Consider the following 22,224-nt stretch of genomic DNA (forward strand, 5'->3'; position numbering starts at 1 on the left):
GATCACATCCATCTATCTATATAATAATAATAATCTACCAATAATATTTCTTAGTGTCACAAGTAGGCTTATATTAACACTGCAATTAAGTTACTGTGAAAAGCCCCTCGTCACCACAATCCAATGCCTGTTCAGGTACACTGTTAGCAACAGTGCTAACCATTGTGCTACCATGCCACCCATGGGGAGAAATGTGGAGAAACTTTGGGGTGTTATGTTGCAGAGGAATCTGGGGGTCTTCATTCATGAGTCACAGAAAACTAGCATGCAGGTACAACAGATAACAAAGAAAGTGAATGGAATGTTGGCATTTATAGCAAATGGAATAGAGTACAAAGATAAGGAAGTGTTTCAACTATGCAAGGCACTGGTGAAAGCATACCTGTAGCATTGTGCACAGTTTTGGTCCCTTTATTTGCGGAAAGATGTAGTGGCATTGGAGGCTGTGATGAATGGTATCGGTATAACTGCTGTAACTGTACATTGCCTTTAATACATTTGCCCTTTAAGACCGGCTTGGAACCCTGGGGGACTCCGCCTCTGGCTCCGCCTCTGGCTCCGCCCCCAGGAAACTGTATATAAGGTGATGCTCACTGGGCAGCATGCTGTGAGCACACTTCTCGGCAGCTGTCTGGTTTTCTGGTAATTAAATTGAGATACCCTCAATTACGACTTAGGAGAGAAGATTGGTAATTCAAAGGCTTTAATTACCAGAGAACCGGACAGCTGCCGAGAATCCAAATGCGGAGAATCGTAAAGGCTGCCGTGGGACAGGCCGTGACCCACGGCAGCCTTCACTCCCACTTCCAGGGCCGATTCTCCCCCCGGGCGGGGCTAGGAGCGCGGCCCCGTGCGTCACGGCCTTGACGACGGTTGTCAAGGCCGCACGTCAAGCGTCACGCCGGCTGACGCGGCCGATGACGTCATCCGCGCATGCACAGGTTGGACAACGCCAACCCGCGCATGCGCAGTTGCCGTCTTTTCCCTCAGTCGCCCCGCAAGATGTGGCGGCTTGATCTTGCAGGGCGGCGGAGGGAAAAGAGTGTGTCTGTTACGGACGCACGACCCACGACCGGTGCCCACCGATCGCGGGCCTATGCCCCCCTTGGCACGACCATGCCAATCGGGCCCCCAGATGCCCCAAACGGGCATCTGGCGCCCGTTTCATGACGGCAGCAAGCAGGTGTATTTGCTGCCGTGTTGAAACGGGCGTGAAGGCCCAGCCGCTCGGCCCATCGGCCTCGGAGAATCGCCGCTCGCCATAAAAAACGGCGAGCGGCGATTCGTGGCGTTGGTCGGGCGTGGGGGGGGGGGGAGAATAGCTCCCTAGGACTTTGTCGTATGAGGAGAGATTGAACAGAATAGGCCTATTCGCTATAGAATTTAGAAGAATGGGGGGAGATCAAATTGAGATATACAAATGATAAAAGGTATGGATAAAGTTGACGTGGAGTGGATACTTCCTCTTGTGGGACATTCTAGAACAAGAGGTCATAGGATAAGAGGTAGCAAATATAAAACGGTGTTGAGGAATAACTACTCTCCCAAAGTGTTGCAAATCTGTGGAATTCGCCACCTCAGAGTGCGGTGAATGCAAGGACAGTGAGTGAATTTGAGGAGTTACACAGATTTTTAATCGGTGATGGGTTGAAGGGTTATGGAGAACAGGCAGGACGGTGGCGTTAAGGCCATGTTGAGATCAGCCATGACGAATGGCAGAGCAGAGTCGGTGGGCCAAATGGCGTGATTCTGCTCTTATTTCTTATGAACTTAAGAAGAGGGCGAGAACCTGATCCAAACTAATTACCATTCAGTTCTATGTAATTAGTGGGTTTGAAGCAGAATGCTCCATCCACCCAGGATGCTCCTGCCGCCCCACCCCACCCCCAGCTAGAAATCACTTGGGTGACATTCACTACTAATCCCTAAAAGCGGGGATCAGGCGCCATGGACACCGAGGGGGAGAAGTGGGATGAATACTTCATATCTACTCTCACTCTACACTTATCTCCAGAGTGCCAAGGAGGGTCCTCCGGAGGACATAGGGTTTGGGGGGGGTGGGGCTCAGGCTGGGCCGGAAGGGCTCAGGTCAGGGCGATTCCCGGGATGGGTGTCATGTGGCAAGTTTCCCTCTGTAGCTTTGAAAATCATTAAACCGTCTTTCAGCACGTCAGGTTGTAGTTAAAAAAAAAATTGCTTCTCGGCCTTTTGGCTAAGATGAGCGTGAGGTCAGGTGTAATGCCTGGATCTGGCATGTCTGTCTTGTGGGGACCATGAATTGGATTCCATTTGAATTGTTTTTTGGGGTAGGCAAGAAGCTGGTTTAGGGGTTTACCCCTGTCCAGACTCAGCTCTGGATTTGAAACTTTAAAAAAGGTTCTGGTTAAAGTCTTCCCTCTGATGTGTTACAACCCTTTGATGTCTCTCTCACCATGTAAGATTTAGGTGAATTGGACATACACCTAAATTCTCCCTCTGTGTACCTGAACAGGCGCTGGAATGTGGCAACTGGTGCTTTTCATAGGAACTTTATTGCAGTGTTAATGTAAGCTTATTAGAAAGCTTATTATTATTGTTATAAGTTCCAAGATCTGTGAGATGAAGGTGAAAGTCTTCCCTCTGTAGCCTTAAAACCCTTTGATGCCTTCCCCAACATGGCAAGTTCAAGATCGGCCAGATGATGGTGAAAGTTTTCCCTCTGGAAAAAGCACTTCGAGGATATCCAACGCATAAGAGACAATTTCATTCTCCTTTAACTTTATCAAACCACTGGACATGATGAGCTGCATTGTTTATATTCACAAGACTCTTGATTAACACTGCAATTAGAAACAACACCTGTTCACAGGAGAAAGCACTTCAGAACAAATGGACCGTGAAGAGCAAGAAAAATAAACAAAGCTAATCCCTCCTGTGACCTGTGAAATAGCCCAGACCTGTCAATCAAGGGGGAGGGGCCTGAAGTTGGGGAGCCTGAAGAGGGGAAGGGGCTGAAGCCCACATCAGGATGTTGCTCAATTTCGGAGGTGGGGGCCTTGACAGTGATTGGGGGGTGTGGGGGGAGGCTTTGCCAGTGATTCTGTTGGGGCTTTACCAGTGACTCAAGGTGTGGCTTGCCAGCAATTGTTGGGGGGGGACTTTGCCAGCGATTCGTGGTGGGGCGAGTGCTGCAGTGTTGTTCTGAGATCGGGGTTCCGTTTAAATAGGGTACCCTGATCTCTGAGGATTAGGACCTGTCAGCGTGTTTAGGTAACACCTCTCTTAAGGTCAATGCAATACCTGCCCCTCTACAAAAAATTTCAAAGTGCTGTTGAACAGCACGTGATTAGCGCTGCCTGGGCCGGTTGGAAATGTACCGATTTTCCCTTTGGCGACAGCACTACGAATTAATTTGGGAGAATCCCGGCTTCTATCTCTTGCTCATCGCAAGTTGCTGGACGATTTGAACATCAACAGCAACAACTTACATTCCTTTTTCCAGGATAATCTAGTCCTTGATCTCTCTGTTCAGTTGAGGTTTGTGTGTCTCTCTTCAGCTGATACAAACACACACAACCAGAACTAACTGAAGAAACACTATGGGACGGAGCTAATGTGTACATTGCAAAAAACAGGTGATAGTGAATGAGCTGCACCATTCACGTCACACACTATGGGGTGATTTTACAGTCACTTTGCACCGGGCTTAAATCCCACTCTGTTGGGAAAATACCCGATGAGCCCTAAAACGGGATTTGCGCAGGGCGCCAAACTATTCTAGTGTTCCTGGGCTCTCCCAGTGAGGGCATGAACCTGATTATCATTCATTTAAATGGAGGTAAATATGAAAAGTTGCTCCCTCCAATAAAATATGGCTCCTGCAAAAAAATGACTAAGTGTGGGAAGATTACATTCAGATTTGCGTAGGCTGTTCAGGCATGATTGACACCAATTTATGCGCCAGAAATGACACTTCTAATCACTTTTGGGGGAAATTCCACGCTATGTTTCTTACCATTGATTCAAATATAAGCAAGAATTTAGAGGAATATAAAACGCTTCCACTGAAGACCAATTACATTACTCCTAGGTACCTCACTTGTTCTTTTCTATAGTATTGATGTGGCTGGACTCTGCGCCTTAGCCAAAGTGGTGCTGGAACCCAGAATCTGGAAACTCATTCCCCAAACCCATCACTCACCAATTTCACTTGATGGTGTAGGGGCAGGTGTTGCTGCGGCAGGATGGATTTTGCCCATCCATAGTTTACGGAGGCAGCTAGACATTTAGCCACACCGCCCGGGATCGTCATGTGGCAGCTGCGGACTCAGTCGGGGCCGCCACAGTAAGGGGAGAGATGATCGGTGGGCAGGAGGGGACTTCATTCTGGATTGGGGGCAATATGTGCGGGCAGTCCGGGGCAAGCGAGCGGCCGTTGGGGGGCACTATTTTGCCGGTCCAGGTCCGCGGGCTGAGTCCGCCATGGAGTGTGGCGCGGCTACTGGAGGCCGCCGCCATGCGCATGCGTGCCTCTGACCCGGAAGTGCTGGGGGTCGTATCAGCAGCTGGAGCTGCGGGCTCTATGATGGCTGCCTGCTAGCCCCCAGCAGTACAGGGAATCTGTGGCCTTTTGATGCAGGTTTACCTGGCGTAAAAGACCATAGTTTTCATGACGGCGTGGGGACATAATCCCAAAAACGGAGAATCCAGCCCCAGGTTTCTGAAACATAACACGCGTGCTTGGACATTTGAGGAGTTATTTAAAGAGGCAAAATATCCTTTGAGATGGGTCAGGTACCTGTTTGGGATTGTTATGAGTAGACATGATTGTGCATAAAAAATGGATAAGGCCCATTTAACTGACAAGCTTTTAAGTTACTTAAATCCCTGGCCCTTTAAATTTTTGGAGCAAAAAGTGTGCAATCCAAAATAATTGGTGCTTTAAGTTTCAATATATGTTGCTGACACAACCCTAAGCGTTACCATTATAGTATGATTTCTGCTTGACTGATGCCACAACCTATTGTTATCATACTAGGGAACCTGGAAGTTCACAGTTTTATTGACTGCTCCAAGTGGTCATAAAGAGATTATCTGTCTTTGATGTGGGGCTTTGAATACAAATATTTGTTTTCATGAGGTTTTAAGTACTCAAAAGGAAATGTTTGTTTTTGTAAAGAGAATTTAGGACTTGAAAGGATTTAAATATATTAAGTGGGCTTTTATCAATGACTGCATTTTATGTTAAATAGAGTGAGGTCTGCAATAAATACTTAGAACTTAATTTTATTTCATTTCAGCATGGCACCCGAGGTCTGCCCATGGTGGAAACTGGAGGGAGTAAAGGAAAAGGGTAGTAGGAAGGGGGAAATGGATTGGCATGCATTGGTCTAGGGGCTATGAAGGACCATGGTAAGTGGGTAGGGACCATAGGATATCATGGAGTATATGAAGAGCGATACAGAATGGATAGGTTGGCATGCAAGGTGTGAAGAGTCATGGGCATTGAGTAGAGGGAAATGAGGGGGTGAGTTGGCAATGGGTGGGGCATGGGAAATGTATGGAGGGTAAGGGCTAGATGGCTCTTTTTGTTTTAACATTTTTACTATAATTCTAATGAAGTCTCAGAGGACAAAGGCACTCAGCAGCTCCTTCCTCTGCAAAGTTTCCAGGGCAGCAGTAATGATTGCAGTTAGCTCCCGCACAACTCCGTGTCCCCACTCCTTCCCCCAACAACCCCACTTTCACCTGAGGTGCGTTTTGCAGAGTCATGAAATTTCCTTACTCTGTGTACCCAACTCAGGAACAAAAATTTGGCCCTCACACTCTACCTCTCCCTCACAGAGAATTTACATTTAGCAGCTGGACTCATGGAGTACATAGCACACTCTACGGCTTACTGAATATTACAGATGTCTGGCCTGATGAGTCAGAAATTGAGCTCAAATTCCACCATGGTAGATGAGAAATTTTAATAAATAAATCTGATATTATATTACTAAAATCATCAGTGATCTTGGCCAGAATCTTGTGCTCTCACTGGTGGCGAGCATGGAGGCAGGAAGGGTACTTACATCGGTCGAATTGTAGCGTACCTGAACCCTGCCACCTCCCTAGCTCTGTCAGAATTAAGGTCTGGTGGGAAGGCCCAAGGATAATCTACCCACCCTCCCATCAATTAAGGCTCAAGTGACTAGTTCATGATGCTGCGCCACTGGTATTAACCCAGCTGCAGTGGTCCTGTTGCTATTTAGCATGCGGACAGGTAAAACTCTGCAGCCAGTTTGTCACCACTGTTGGAGTTGGGGACACTGGGAGTGGTCCCAACCAAAGTCTCAACTAAAGGCTCTCAGTGGCCCCCCTCCCCTCATCCCATGAAACACTCTCTATCTGCCCACATGTCATACAAATGGTAAGGTTGCTCTGCAAACTGGGCCTCTGGTGCCTGTGATTCCAGTAACAGTCCGCAGCTTCCCTCTGACCTCTGATTGACTGGCAGTTCTTGGTGGGTGAGCTTTCCAACCCTGAGATTTTGATCCCAGGGGATGGAAGGTGAGCTTGTGGCCTGGGCAATGCCAATTGGCATGTGGTTTGGCCCTCTTTGCCAAAGGAGGCAGCAAGGGTTTCTTGCCAGCTCTCCAGCCGGCAGACAAGACACCAGGTGCTGCAACAGGATTCCGCAGTGCATAACTACCAGATTGTCATAAAAACCCATTGTGTAAACGAATGTCCTTTAGGAGATTAAAACTACCATCCTAACTGGTGTGGCCTACATGTCACTCCAGGCAAACTGCAGTGTTGTTGAACCTTAACCGCCCTGTGAAATGCCTGGCCAGTTACTCAGTTAAGTCATGTGTGCGGTTGCTGTGTACAGCCCAGTTTGTTAGTATTTGCGCCAACACCATGAACTTGGGGTCTTTTCGGTTGAATCAGGTTTCGAGGCAGGGGTGTCCAATGCCTCCTTTGTTGTTTGCATTGACAATTGAGCCATTAGCCATTGATTTGAGGGACTCAAATGCGTGGTGTGAGATCTTTAGAGGTGGAGTGGAACATAGGCTGTCATTATATACAGATGATTTGCTGCTGTGTGTTAGGGTGCTGGGGTCACCTATAGGGTATATTGTGTATATTTGTCAGAGATTCGGGGCGTGATTCTCCACACCCCACGCCCGGTGAGGGGGGGGGAATCGCGGGAGGGCCAGGCGAATCACAACACGCCCCCTGGCACCCCATGCGATTCTCCCAACCCCCCCCCCCCAAAATGGTGTGTCGCATTTTTCGACAAGCCGCTCGGAGAATCGCTGCTCGCCGTTTCTCACGGCGACCGGCGATTCTCCGGTCCGGATGGGCCAAAAGGCCTGCCAAACCCGACCAGTTCATGCCGGCGCCAACCACACCTGGTCACTGCCGGCGTGAACAGCGCGCGACCGGTGTTTGTGGGGCCTGTGGGGGGGGCGGAGGGAGCATCGGGCACCACGGGCGTGCTGAGGAGATGTCCGGCCTGCGATCAGTACCCACCGATCATCGGGCTGGCGTCTCTAAAAGACGCACTCTTTTCCCTCCGCCGCCCCGCAAGATCAAGCCGCCATGTCTTGCGGGGCAGCGGAGGGGAAGACGGGCTGGAGCCGGCCAACCTGCGCATGCACAGCTGACGTCATTTAGGCGCCGACGGCCACGTAATTCCCGGCACGCCGCTTTGACGCAAGCGTCAAGGCCTGGCGCCCGAGATTCACATGCCGCCGCTCCTTGCGGGGCGCCCGCGAGGAGGACGGCAACCGCGCATGAGTGGGTTGGCGCTGGCTAATGTGCGCATGCGCGGGTGACGTCATTTACGCGGTGCCGCTTTGACGCGGTCGTCAAGGCCCGGCGCGCGTAATTGACGCGCCGCCACTCCTAGCCCCCTGGGGATGGGAGACTAGGGGGCGAGGAGCGGCCTCCGACGCCGGAGTGAAACACTCCGGGTTTCACTCCAGCGTCGGCTGTTTGTCTCCTGATGGGAAAATTCCGCCGTTGGTGCCTTCTCTGGTTACACACTGAACAGAGGGAATAGTGAATATTTTTTGGTCAATGCATTGGAGGGGGGGGGGGGGTTGCGGGAACTAGTTTTCGATACTTACGGGTCCAGGTGGCGGGGAATTGGGTGCAGTTTTCTTTCAGATTTCCCGGTGGTGCCACCTTCATCCTTATTGGAGACGATTCACTCCTGTTCGGGGTCGGAGGAGGGCAGTGTGTCCGGCATGTATGAATGGATCATAGGGGAAGAGTTGCGGTCGGTGGAAGGGGTGAAGGCTAAATGGGTGGAGGACTTGGGGTCAATACTGGAAGTGGAGGTATGAGTGAGGGGCTGTGGAGGGTGAAAGTCACGTTGCCGTATGTGAGACTGTGATTTATCCAGCTAAAGGTAGTGAGTCTTTTTTTTGAGGGGGTGCAAGCACATCTCCAGGGGTCCCACACACCACCCACACATGCTTTGGTCCTGTTCTAAATTGGTAGGTTTCTGGAGGTCCTTTTTCAAGTCCAAGTTGGCAGTCCCAAATATTGAGCTAGACCACTGCCTTTTGGTGGTTATTTTTGGGGCTTCAGTTGTGCTGGAGCTTCGAATGGGTGCGGGGGCAGATGTCCTTGCCTTAGCATTGTTGGTGGCACAGAGGCATATCCTGATGGGCTGGAGGTGGCAATACCGCTGAGTGCTAGTGTGGCTAGGGGCTTTGATGGCAGGGTTTTTGTTTGTATGTTTTGTAATTTTGTATAAAATGGTCAAAATTTAACAATAAAGACTCAGTTAAGGGCAATTTGGGATGGACAGCGATGTCCACATCCCACAAATGATTTTTTAAAATCCCAAAGCCAAGGTGGAAAATTTTAGCACAACTCCCCTGTTTAGACCGCATTTGATTTCAGATCTTCGTTACCTGATTGATTACTTTCGGTCCAGGTGTCATGTACTGTTACCAGGTCTTTGGAACAATTGTTGGACAATTCCATTTCAAAATCCTCAAATTCCAGCTGCAAGGGAAGATTCTGGTGAGTCGGTTATATATTACGGAATATTTCTTCGTAAATCAACTCCATTATTTTGCTCCTCAAATCAATGCTTCCTATCTAACTGCAGAGGATATACAGTACAATTATAGGCCCAATTATAGGCAGGCAGCACGGTGGCGCAGTGGGTTAGCCCTGCTGCCTTACGGCATCAAGATCCCAGGTTCGATCCCGGCTCTGGGTCACTGTCCGTGTGGAGTTTGCACACTCTCCCCGTGTTTGCGTGGGCTTCGCCCCCACAACCCAAAAATCTGCAGGCTAGGTGGATTGGCCACGCTAAATTACCCCTTAATTGGAAAAAATGAATTGGGTACTTAAAAAAAAAACTATAGGCTCAATTGACCCAATTACACTATGGTAGCCTTTATCCTCCACCCAAGCTACCTTTGTGGAAATGATGGGTACGGTAGCATAGTAGTTCTGTTACTGCACTGGTAACAAAAGGCACAAGTAAGGGAATTAACGGCAAGTTCATTTAAATTCTCTTTGTTAAATACATTTGCAATTAAAAAGCTAGTCTCAGTAATGGCGATTACAAAATGACTGGATTACCATTAAAAACCCCTCTGGTTCACTAATGTCCTCTGGGGAAGGAAATCTGTCACACTTAGCCAGTCTGATCTATTTGTGACTCTTGATCAACAGCAATATGGCTGCTCTTAACCTCCCTCTGAAATGGATCAGCAAGTCGCTCAATTAGGAATGTGTCTTCTCACCATCACCCCTATCTCAAGAGCAATTAGGAATGGTCAATAAATGCTAGCCTTCCTTGTGACATACACATCCCAAGCACAAATAAACATAATTATCCTTGTTTTCTGAATTGGCATTTTTTGCTGCAGTTGCCATTCAGTCAGATTTACATATCATAGAATCATAGAGTCTCCACAGTGCAATCGGCCCATCTGGTCTGCACCGACCCTCTAAAAGAGCACCCTACCTGGGCCCACTCCCCCGCAAACCTGTAACTCCTTCCTAACCTTTGGACACCAAGGGGCAATTTAGCACGGCCAACCCATCCACCCTCCAAATCTTTGGACTGTGGGAGGAAACCGGGAAACACTCAAGCAGACACGGGGAGAATGAGCAAACTCCACACAGGCTGTCACCCAAGATTGAATCAAACCTGGGTCCTTGGTGCTGTGAGGCAGCAGTGATAGCCTGTGCCACTGTGCCACCCATATCATCAAATGTAAAATCTTCTACAAACCAGTGTAATTGGATTAACTGTTTATTTTGCTTTCTTGCCTTGCAAAAAAAATCCTCGAGGTATATATAAGGGTGGTATCCTGGTGCAGTTTTATTCCTCCTTGTATCATGCCCTAAGAGAGCATTGATGATCAAGGACCTCCATTGGATTGATCCATGAGTATGCTTTGCCTTCTGCAGAATGGTTGACCAGGAAAATCTCACCATCTGACATAGGCACATTGGCAGGATTTACTGGCTGATAATCAATCTGTTTGGCCACATTGTGAAAACATCTTCCATAGACTACAAGTCTTAAAGTGGGATTTGAACCCAGAGCTTCTGATCGAGAGACAGGGAGACTATCACTGTGTCACAAGATCTCTCTGCAGTTTTCTTATAATCGGGGTTGATCACCAGGAATGAGATTTTTTTTTAAAAATTAACATGTTTAGTCCACCACCCGTGAGTAGCTCAATATTAAATAAATGAAAACAACAAAAATATTGGTAACTTCCTTTGTATTTTTTCAAAGATCTTTCCCAAAGTTGCCCGATTTAAATCTTTCCCGAAGTTTGGTGCCCAGAGTTATATATAAAATACTCCAGCTGAGGCATAACAATTCATTTACAAAGTTCTGGCATGATTTTGTTGCTTATGCCTCCGTTTAGCCCACATGTTTTTCTCGCCAGTGTATGAACTTTTCCAGCCATTTTCAATCAACATATAGTCAACTCATGCCGGTAGGAAATAAATTAAACATTAACAAAAACAGCACATGCTTATAAGGAATGTAACATTTCTGTAACAACAGCAGAATGGTCAAGGTAGAACCTATATAAACTACTGAAAGGGTTTGGTTAAGTATGGATGCAGCGACCCGATTACACAACATAATGTTAAGGATCTGGCAAAGTCAATGGTGAGAATGTGTAATCCTTGTTAGAGGGAGGTGTGGAGGGCCCAGCATAAGCCCAAGGTCGTCAGCAAGTAAGATAAGAATCAGGCAGCCGTACAACAATGTGCTGAGACTATACGGCCAGTGGAGTGTTAGTATTAAGGTGTTAGAGAACAAGAGTTGAGGCCAAAAGTCAGCTTGTGGTTTATGGATCATTTTCTTCTTTGCAGTAAACACTCTGTGTACTGAAACTTGGTTGAATTTTCAACCAATTGTTTATTATTAGTTGTTTCTGGGATTTGGGCACTGCTTCCGAGGATAGTTTATTGCCCATCCCTAATTGTCCTTGAGTACATTTTCTTATTCATTCACGTGGTGTGGGAGTCACTGGCTAGGCCAGCTTTTATTGCCCATCTTTAATTGCCCTCACAAAAGTGGTGGTGAAATGCCCAGGTGGTGTTGTTCCCATGTGTCTGCTGCTCAGGTCCTTCTTGATGATAGCGGTTGTGGGCTTGGAAGGTACTGCCCAAGGAGCCTTGGGGAGTTCCTGCTGCACATCCTGTGGATCATACACACTGAAGTCAGTGTTCGTCGGTGGTGGAGGGAGTGAATGTTTATGGATGGGGTACTAATCAAGTGGGCTGCTTTGTCCTGGATGGTGTCGGGGTTCATGAGTGTTGTTGAAGCTGCACTCATCCAGGCAAGGGGAGAGTATTCCATTACACTCCTGACTTGTGCCTTGTAGATGGTGGGCAGGGTTTGGGGAATCGGGAGTTGAGTTACTTCCTGCAGGATTCCTAGCCTCTAACCCGTTCTTGTAGCCACAGTATTTAATTGGCTAGTTCAGTTCACTTTCTGGTCCATGGTAAACCCCAGGATGTTAAAAGTGAAGGATTCAGCTTTGGTTGAAGGTCAAGGGGTGATGGTTAGATTCTCTCTTGTTGGAGATGGCCCTTGCCTGGCACTTATGTGGCACAAATGTTATCTGTCACTTGTCAGCCCCAGCCTGGATATTGTCCCGATCTTGCTGCATTTGGGCATGAACTGCTTCAGTATCTGAGGAGCCGTGAATGGCGCTGAGCATTGTGCAGTCATCAGCGAGCACATCCACTTCTGACTTCATAGAAGCAAGGTCTTTGATGAAGCAACTGATGATGGTTGGGCCTCGGACACTACCTGGAGAAACCTTTACAGTGTGGAATGGAACTGAGATGTGTTAGGAAAACAAAGGTCGTTTTAAAGGATTTATATTTGTATTGTTAAACATTTGCAATAAGGTATAGTTTTATGTGGGTTTAATTTAATATTTCTGAACCTGGAAGGGTAAAATCTACATTTAGATTCATGCTGGACATGAATGTGTGGGGGTTGGCTAAGATCCAACTATGTTTCTATTGTGTCTGAGAGGTCTACAGAATAAAGAATAAATAAAAGGCATAAGCTTCTGGGCGTTGCTGGCAACTGGGGCATTGTATGGTAGAGAAGCTTTCACGTTTTAGTTTAGCTAATTTGATAGCAGTTGGGGATAATTAGTGAGAGAAAAGGCAGCTCTCACAGCTCTCCTGGAAGTAATTGGCTAAGAAGGCTAGAGAGTGAATATCTCTCTCAGCTTTGCTGGAAGCAAAGCCATACAATTGAGTCATAGTTAAGAAAACAAGTGCAGAGATCTGAAGGACAGCTAGTTAAGGAAACTAGAGAAATTAAGAGATGTTTCCAAGAAGTAGGAGGTTAAAGATACTAGACCAGAGAACGGTTCAGTAAAGACAGACCAAGCTGAGAAGAAGGCTGAGACTTTAGAAAGATATCTTAAGTGATTATCAGGTTTGTGAGATTTTATTACAGCCTGTAGAACATGAGTTGAAATAACTATAGAAATCAGTGGCTGGATCTCAGAGTTAGTGTAAAAGCAGTTAGGATGAAGGCAATCCTAAAGGGATTGGTGTGAAGTCCTGGGCTGGATTTGCTGCTAAAAGTGGAGCGGGAACTTTGTTTAAGGAAAATTTGGTCTGACTTTCAGAATGCAAACTTCTGAGGGTAAGCAAAATGATGAGAGAAGATTTTAAAGCATATTTTTAATTGTGGAGTTTGGAATCTCCCACATGATAATCATCTGGGGGGATTTTGAGGAGACATCCACAGAGGTTCAGAGTAAAGGGTATATTTTCCCATAGTCACCTTGTATGTTTAAAATGGAATTTGTGTTAATAAGACCATTGAAGATTAAGATGTACTTTGCAATCAGTGTTTAACCTAGGGCAGCACGGTAGCATTGTGGATAGCACAATTGCTTCACAGCTCCAGGGTCCCAGGTCCCAGGTTTGATTCCAGCTTGGGTCACTGTCTGTGCGGAGTCTGCACATCCTCCCCGTGTGTGCATGTGGGTTTCCTCCGGGTGCTCCGGTTTCCTCCCACAGACCAAAGATGTGCAGGTTAGGTGGGTTGGCCATGCTAAATTGCCCTTAGTGTCCAAAGTTGCCCTTAGTGTTGGGTGGGTTACTGGGTTATGGGGATAGGGTGGAGGTGTTGACCTTGGGTAGGGTGCTCTTTCCAAGAGCCGGTGCAGACTTGATGGGCTGAATGGCCTCCTTCTGCGCTGTAAATTCTGTAATTCTGTAATTGTTAAGGGGGATCGCTTCTTGGTCTTTTGGATAAGATCAAGCGTCAGATCAAGCCCAAGCCCAAGATGAGGTTCCATGCCTTTTCTTGTCAGCTTGGATCTTGTATGTCTCCCTTGTGGAGACCATGAATTGGCTCCAATTGAATCTGAAGTGATTTTTGGAGCAAACAATTTGATGGATTAAGAGTTTGCCCTGTCCACTCTGTGCTCTGGCTTTGTAACTTTAAGGAGCTTTAAAAAAACAAATCTAAAAATAAAAGCGTATTGTATCATAATCCAATGTTTTCATGTTTAATAATTTTTTATTCTTGTTTTTAAAACTAATTAGCGGTCCTGTGACTCTGTTCATGGTTTATGAAAAAAGTAAAAGTGTTACTGTCTTTTGAGCCTGGGTTCCATTCTGGGATCTTCCTGTCCAGTTACAACATCAACTGGTGTCATAACATAGATTATCATAGAATTTACAGTGTAGAAGGCGGCCATTTGGCCCATCGAGTCTGCACCGGCTCTTGGAAAGAGCACCCTACCCAAGGTCAACACCTTCACCCTATCCCCATAACCCAGTAACCCCACCCAACACTAAGGGCAATCTTGGACACTAAGGGCAATTTATCATGGCCAATCCACCTAACCTGCACATCTTTGGACTGTGGGAGGAAACCGGAGCATCTGGAGGAAACCCACGCACACACAGTGACCCATACCGGAATCGAACCTGGGACCCTGGAACTGTGAAGCAATTGTGCTATCCACAATGCTACTGTGCTGCCCACCTGTCAACATCAGGTTGATACCTCATTTTTAGATATGCCTGGTACTGCATCTGGCATGCCCTCCTGCATATCCATTGATCCCCTGGCTTTGTGCTAATGGTAGAGTGGGGGATATGCCGGGCCATGAGGTTACAGATGGTGGTTGAGTACAATTCTGCTGCTGCTGATGGCCCACAGCGCCTCATGGATGCCCAGTCTTGAGTTACTAGATCTGTTTGAAGTCTCTACCCATTTAGCACAGTGGAAGGTTCCCTCAATGTGAAGAGTGCAATTAAGAGTGAACCACATTGTTGTGGGTTTCGAATCACATTGAGGCCATACCGGACAAGGGCAGCAGATTTTCATCTCTAAGGGACGTTACTGAATCAAATGGAGCTTTCTAGCAATTCCGTAGTTTCAGGTCACTATTGTGAGCTTTTTAGCTGAGAATTGTTTAATTAACTGAATTTAAATTCCCCAGCTGCCAAGGTGGGATTTGAACTCATGTGCCCGGGTCATTACTACAGGCCTATAGATTAGTAGTCCAGTAACATAACTACTAGACCCTTATTGTATCACGTCTGACTCCATGTCACAGCTCCCATTTCAAATGTAAACATTGGAAATTATAGGAAAAGCTTACAGTAGGTACACTAAGATGTAAGTTGCTAATAGCTGCAGAAACATTAGTCAATCTGAATGGAGTATTACCAACCTTAATCACGTGATTTTCAGGAGCTTGTATCAGCCATCGGCAGTGAGTGTTACTTGTGTACTGTTGAGGGAACTGAATGCTTTGGATCACACCTCGCTTTGATAAAGTTTCCTGTGACCCACAGCCTGACACTGGGGTGGAGGGAGGGGAGAATTTTGCAGGTTATATTCAAATAAAACAAGATTCAGCCGAAATATTCCATATTCATTTCACCTAGAATCAACAGGAAGGACCATTTAATTTTATAGCACAGAAGGAAGCCATTCAGCCCATTGCACATTGCTGGCCCTTTGAAAGAATTGTCCAATTTGTCCCACCTTTCCCTGCTCTTTCCCCGTAGCCATGTATTTTCTTTCCTTTTCAAGTGTTTATCCAATTTCTTTCTGAAAGTTTCTTTTCAATCTGCTTCCACATTGGCATTGCATTACAGATCAGGTAAACTCACTACATTAAAAAAAAATCAAATCTCCAGTCTGGTTCTTTAGTCAATTCTCTTAAATCTGTGTTCTCTGGTGACAACCCTCCAGCCAATGGAAACAATTTCTCCTTATTTACTCTACAGGGACCCTTCACAATTTTGAACACCACCCTGAAATATCCTCTTGCATAACCTATTTTAACAAAAAATAAGTAATGGAGTCATAGAGGTCTACAGCACAGAAAATGACCTTTGGCCCATCCCATCGGCACTGGTCAAAAACAACCATCTAACTATTCTGATCCCATTTTCCAGCATTTGCCTTGGCATTGAGAGTGCACATCTTCTTAAATGTTTCTTAAATGTTATGAAGATCTCTGCCGCCGCCACCCTTTCAGGCACCCACCTTTGAGTGAAAATGCTTTTCCTCACATCCCCTCTAAACCTCCTGCCCCTTATATTAAATCTGTGCCCCCTGCGAGGTTGATCCCTCCACCAAGGGGAAAAGTTCCTTCCAATCTACTCTATCTATGCCCCTCATAATCTGATACATCCCAATCATGTCTCCCCTCAGTCTCCTCTGCTCCAAGGACAACAACCCCAGCCTATCCAATCTCTCGTCATAACAAAAACTCTCCAGCCCGGGCAACATCCTGGTAAATCTCCTCTGCACCCATTCCAGTGCGATCATATCCTTCCTATAATGTGGATTCCAGAACTGCACACAATACTCTAGCTGCGACCTAACCAATGTTTTACATAGTTCCAGCATAATCTCCCTGCTCTTAAACTCTATACCTCGGCTAATAAAGGCAAGTGTGCCATATGTCGTCTTAACCACTTTATATACCTGCCCTGCTACCTTAAGGGAGAGGTGTACCTACACACCAAGGCTTCTCTGATCCTCGGTGCTTCCCAGGGTCCTGCTGTTCATCATATATTCCCTTGCCTTGTTGTTCTGCCCAAGTGCATCACTTCATATTTATCCATTTGCCACTGATCAGCCCATCTGACCAGCTTGTCTATATCCTCCTGTAATCTAAGGCTATCCTCCTCATTATTTACCACCAACTTTCGTATCATCTGCAAACTTACTGATTAACCGTCCTACAATCATATCCAGACCATTTATATAAATCACAAACAGTAAGGATCCCTGCCGGATCCCACTGGACGCAAGCTTCCAGTCTGAAAAATACCCCTTCAAGATTACCCTCTGTTTACTACCACTCAGCCAATTTTGGATCCAATTTGCCAAATTTCCTTTGATTCCATGGCTTTCAGTCTCCCATGTGGGACCTCATCAAAATCCTTGCTGAAGTCCAAGTAGTCAACGTCAAATGCATTTCCCTCACCTACACAGCAGATCACCTCTCCGAAAAATTCAATCAAGTTGGTCAGGCATGACCTCCCCTTAACAAAACCATGCTGACTGTTCTGGGTTAATCCCTGCTTCTCCAAATGGAAGTTAATTCTGTCTCTCAGAACTGCTTCCAATAGTTTCCCCACCACTGAGATTAGGCTGACTGGCTGTGTCGCTGGTCTAACACTGGCTACAACTAGATGCAGTTTAGATCAGAAAGATACTCCAGACCTTGAAGTTAGTTTAATCAGGTTTATTGAACTAATAGCACAGTGAGCACATTTCTGTGAATTCGACTCTCTGCTAACTTAAGTGTGGTTACTCTGTCTGACTGAACAGACTAGCTCTTAGCCACGTGGTGGAGGTGTGAGATTGTAACAACACCCTTGACTGACTCTCTAGATGTTCATCAGTGGAAAGAGGCGGAGTGTGAGTGCCTCGTGTCTTTTATAGTCAGATTCCACCCCTGAGTGTTCTGCCTGTTTATTGGTCATGTCCTGTTCTCTGTGTCCATTAGTTGCTTGTCTGTATATCATTATCAGTGTGTGTGTGCGTGCATATCATGACATCTCCCTTTTTTTTAATGTTTGGATGACATACGTGAGCGTATTTACAAGAATAGACAAATATTAACATATATACATGCAGTGAGCGTGAACATATGTACATGTGAAAACAACTGTCTAATGCGAGAACACAGAACATAGCAAACAGAACAAATGTTCATAAGCCCAGTCTCAGTGGCTTGCATCTGATCCTGGTTGACCGCCGGAGAGGTGGTGGCGGGGACTTGATGGGCGGGATTGAAGCCTGACTGGTGGCCTCATGAGTCGAGGTATCAGGAGGTGGCAAAACAACAGAAGGAAACGGAGAAGAATGTGGTTGTGGGCAGGCAACTTTGCGCAGTGTCCATCTGTTTCATCGTACAACAGAACCATCAGCCAGACGCACAATATACGAGCGGGCGGCAGCCTGTCGAACATCGGCAGCTGGAGCTGACCGACCTCCATCAGGGATCTTGACCCGAACAGTGTCTAACGGGGATAAGACGGTAAATAGGCTGAAAGCATGAGCATCATAGCCCTGTCTTTGCAGGTCTCGGAGTTGCTGCACCTTCTGCAGCCACGGGAGGTGATCCAGGTGGGGCACATGTATGGCTGGGAGTGTCGGTCGGGGGTCCCTGTTCATTAGGAGTTGAGCTGGCGACATGCCAGTGGACAGTGGGGTCGCCCTGTACGCAAGCAGTGCAAGGTGAATGTCAGATGCAGAATCAGTGGCTTGTAGATGAGCTGCTTCACTATGTGCACCCCTTTCTCAGCTTTTCCGTTTGACTGCCGATAGTGTGGGCTGGAAGTGACGTGTTTCAACTGATACGACTGGGAAAACAGAGACCATTCATGGCTGCTGAAGCATGGGCCATTGTCACTCATGACAGTGAGTGGGATACCATGCCTGGAGAACATCTCTTTACAGGCCTTGATGACGTCCGAGATGTGAGGTCTGAGAGCTTCACGACTTCAGGGTAATTGGAAAAGTAATCAATGATTAACACGTAATCATGACCATTTGCATGAAAGAGGTCGATGCCAACCTTGGACCACGGAGAGGTTTCGATTTCATGCTGCTGAAATGTCTCCTTACTCTGCGCTGGCTAGAAGCGTGGCAGGTCGCACAGTTAAGGACCATGTTCGCGATGTCCTGGCTTATTCCGGGCCAGTAGACAGCCTGCTTGGCTCTGCGTCTTCACTTTTCCACACCCTCATGGATTTGACAGAGCACCAAGCTCTGGAGACTGTGTGGAATTACAATCCGGTCCAGTTTGAGGAGGATACCATCAACCACCGTCAGGTCGTCCTTTACATTGTAAAATTGAGGGCATTGCCCTTTTTGCCAGCCATTGGCTAGGTAATGCGCTGCACCCAAGGCGTCATGTCATTAAGGTCCTTGTGGATAATGTGGACCAGGGGCCTGTGATCCGTCTCGACTGTGAATGTCGGCAGGCCGTAGACATAGTCGTGAAAGATGTGTAGGCAACCGGTGCCCAGGATGAGGTGTCATCACGTTGCAGCTGGACCGCACCGAAGCCATCCTGGCTCGCATCTGTCGAGATTTTCGTTTCCCTGTCTGGGTCGAAAAATGCCAATACGGTGCAGTGGTGGGCCTGGCTTTCAGCTCCAACCACTCTGCCTGATGGGCCGTCTTCCACTCGAAGGCAGTGGACTTATTCACTAGGTTTCGTAGAGCCATGGTGTGTGAGGCCATGTTTGGGATGAACTTGCCCAGAAAATTGATCATGCTCAGGAAGCGCAATACCGCCTTCTTGTCTTCCGGAACCTCCATGGCTGCTATGGCCTTGACCTTGTCTGTGTCGGGGCACACGCCCTGCTGAGAGATCTGGTCTCCTAGGAACTTGAGTGTCGACATGCCAAAGCAACATTTGGCCCAACATCAGCTTCAGGCCATTGGCATGGACACAGCGGAATACCTGCTGGAGACGGGAAATATGCTCCACAGGGGTCGTGGACCGTATGATGATGTCATCCACGTACACACGAACCCTTTCGATGCTCTCCATCATCTGCTCCATGATGCAATGAAATATCTCTGATGACGGGATGATGCTGAACGGCATACGGTTATAGCAGTACCTGCCAAACGGTGTGTTGAAGGTGCAGAGCCTTCTGCTGGACTCATCCAGCTGGATTTGCCAGATCCATGTGACGCCTCTAACTTTGTGAAAATCCTTGCATGTGCCATCTCACTGGTGAGCTCCTTCCACTTCAGGAAGAAGTGTTCACGCATTATATTCTGGTTGAGATCCTTGGGATCAACACACAAGCGCAGGTCTCCAGAGGGTTTTTTAACCACCACCATCGAGCTGACCCAGTCAGTCCGTTCGGTTACCCTGGAAATGATCCCCTGCTGCTGCAGCTCCTTGAGCTGTTCCTTCAGGTGCTCCTTCAGCAGAGCCGGGATGGCGAGGTGCGTGGACCACTGGCTTGGCATCCGGTCGCAGTAGGATCTTGTATCGATATGGCAAAGTGCCCATCCCGCCAAACACATCTGGATATTGAGCAAGGATGTCGTCAATGCCAGCTTGAAGATCCACGTTGGAGGATATCGTTGAATAAACCGCACCAGGTTTAGCTGTTTGCAGGCATGCGCGCCCAGTAGGGATGCCCTGTCTGGCTTGCTGATACTGCTGACTCCATGATTAGAGACCAAATCATGTTTGGAGTTCACATTAACCTTGCATAGGTGCTCCGGTTGGAGACGAGTAGATGGCAGGACCCCAGTGCCGTGATGGCATTTCCGTTATAGTCCAGGAGCTGGCAGGCTGCTGGAAGGACCTTGGGGGGCTTCTTGATGCGTTTGAAGCCTGCCTGTGAGAGGCTGTTGGCAGAAACATCTTTGTCCAGCTTGAACTGGATGGAGCAGCGGTTGACCTGCATAACCGCACGCCATTCGTCCTCCGACTCCACAGCGAGGATGGACTGAACGCGAGATGAGTTAGGTGTGGCATGTTCACATGTGGTGATGATGCCCACTCGGTAGGCGGACTCCAGGCACTCGTCCTCTGGATCCATTGTACTGCCAGGATCAGAATCCTGTCATCATCGTTGCACATTCTGGACGCGCCGTCGTCTTAATTGGGAGCGCTGGCTTCTGACTGGTGGTGCAGACCTGCACAAGGCTGCATAGTGTCCAGGCTTCCCGCCGTTCATACATCGCCTGCCTCTTGCAGGGCAGTGTCCCTTTAAGTGGGCATTGCCACAGTTCGGGCATGTCATGACGTCGACATCATGACGCTGTGTACGTTGTCGCACATACGGAGTGCAGTTGGCAGATGTCTGCACCTGCGCAGTATGGGTGGCGGCCACTTCGTTATCCCGTTCCCATCGCGCATGCGTGCTGCCCTGGGAAAAGCACGCAAAATGGCCGCTGTCTTCAATGCTGAGGCGCTGCATCCGAGAGATGGCCTGCACACTCTCTGCCTCGTGGCAGACAAGTTTCTTATTTTCAGCCGATTTGTATTGGGCATACCGATTTTTTGCATGCTCATGCACTGCACATGTTTCAATGCGACTGGCAGGGTCGTATGCTTGATTTTTAAGAGCTGCTCTCTCAGAGAATCAGAGTGAACTCCAAACATGATTTGGTCTCTAATCATGGAGTCAGCAGTATCACCAAGGTTGCAGGACAGCGCTAGCAGGCGGAGGCTAGTTAGGAAGGCATTGAAAGATTCATCTTTACCTTGAAGACGTTGTTTGAATATATAGCGCTCGAAGATTTCATTGGTGTCCACTTCACAGTGTCTATCGAACTTGTCCAGGATGGTCTGAAACTTTGTCTTGTCCTGGCCTTTGGTGAAGTTAAACGAGTTGAAGAGTTCGATGGCTTGAGCACTCGCTGTTGAGAGGAGAAGCGCGATCTTTCTTGCATCAGACGCACCCTCGAGGTCTGAGGCTTCGATGTACAGCAGAAACTTTTGCTTGAATATCTGCCAGTTGGCACTGAGATTGCCGGAGGTCCTGAGCCGGTGAAGAGCCTGAATCTTCTTCATAGTGTCCGGTTATATTTGCTGGTCGTCACGGAACGGACTGAGGTAAGCCACTTTAAATTGGGAGTCTCCTGGTATCATGTCGTGTTAGGTACGCTGGTCTAACTCTGGCTGCAACTGGATGCAGTTTAGATCAGAAAGATACTCCAGACCTTGAAGTTAGTTCAATCAGGTTTATTGAACTAATAGCACAGTTAGCACAGATCTCTGTGAGTTCGGCACTCTGCTAACTTAAGTGTGGTTACTCTGTCTGATTGAACAGACTAGCTCTTAGCCACGTGGTGGAGGTGTGAGATTGTAACAACACCCTTGACTGACTCTCTAGATGTTCATCAGTGGAAAGAGGCGGAGTGTGAGTGCCTCGTGTCTTTTATAGTCAGATCCCACCCCTGAGTGTCCTGCCTGCTTATTGGTCATGTCCTGTTCTCTGTGTCTATTAGCTGCTTGTCTGTATATCATTATGAGTGTGTGTGTGCCTGCATATCATGACATCTCCCTTTTTTTAATGTTTGGATGACATACATGAGCGTATTTACAAGAATAGACCAATATTAACATATATACATGCAGTGAGTGTGAACATATGTACATGTGCGGGGGTTCCCTTCTCCGCGCCTGCCCTCGGGCAATATGGCAGAGCCCTACAGGGGCCCAGCGCGGAGTAAAATAGGCCCCCACGGAACCAGCCCGT

General features: G+C 47.5%; 1 protein-coding gene across 1 annotated transcript in view; it reads right to left on the reverse strand.

Moving 5' to 3' along the window:
• Nucleotides 1-22,224, reverse strand: part of LOC119970944 (ovochymase-2) — a 126,763-nt gene that overhangs the window by 23,516 nt on the left and 81,023 nt on the right. The window contains exons 13-14 of the mRNA XM_038806055.1: nucleotides 15,192-15,322; nucleotides 8,892-8,985 (exon numbers count right to left, since the gene is read on the reverse strand). Of these exons, the coding sequence (XP_038661983.1) occupies nucleotides 8,892-8,985; nucleotides 15,192-15,322 (225 nt within the window). The remainder of the gene's footprint in view (nucleotides 1-8,891; nucleotides 8,986-15,191; nucleotides 15,323-22,224) is intronic.

Source organism: Scyliorhinus canicula, chromosome 9 (assembly GCF_902713615.1).
Source record: "Scyliorhinus canicula chromosome 9, sScyCan1.1, whole genome shotgun sequence".
Classification (NCBI taxonomy): domain Eukaryota; kingdom Metazoa; phylum Chordata; class Chondrichthyes; order Carcharhiniformes; family Scyliorhinidae; genus Scyliorhinus; species Scyliorhinus canicula.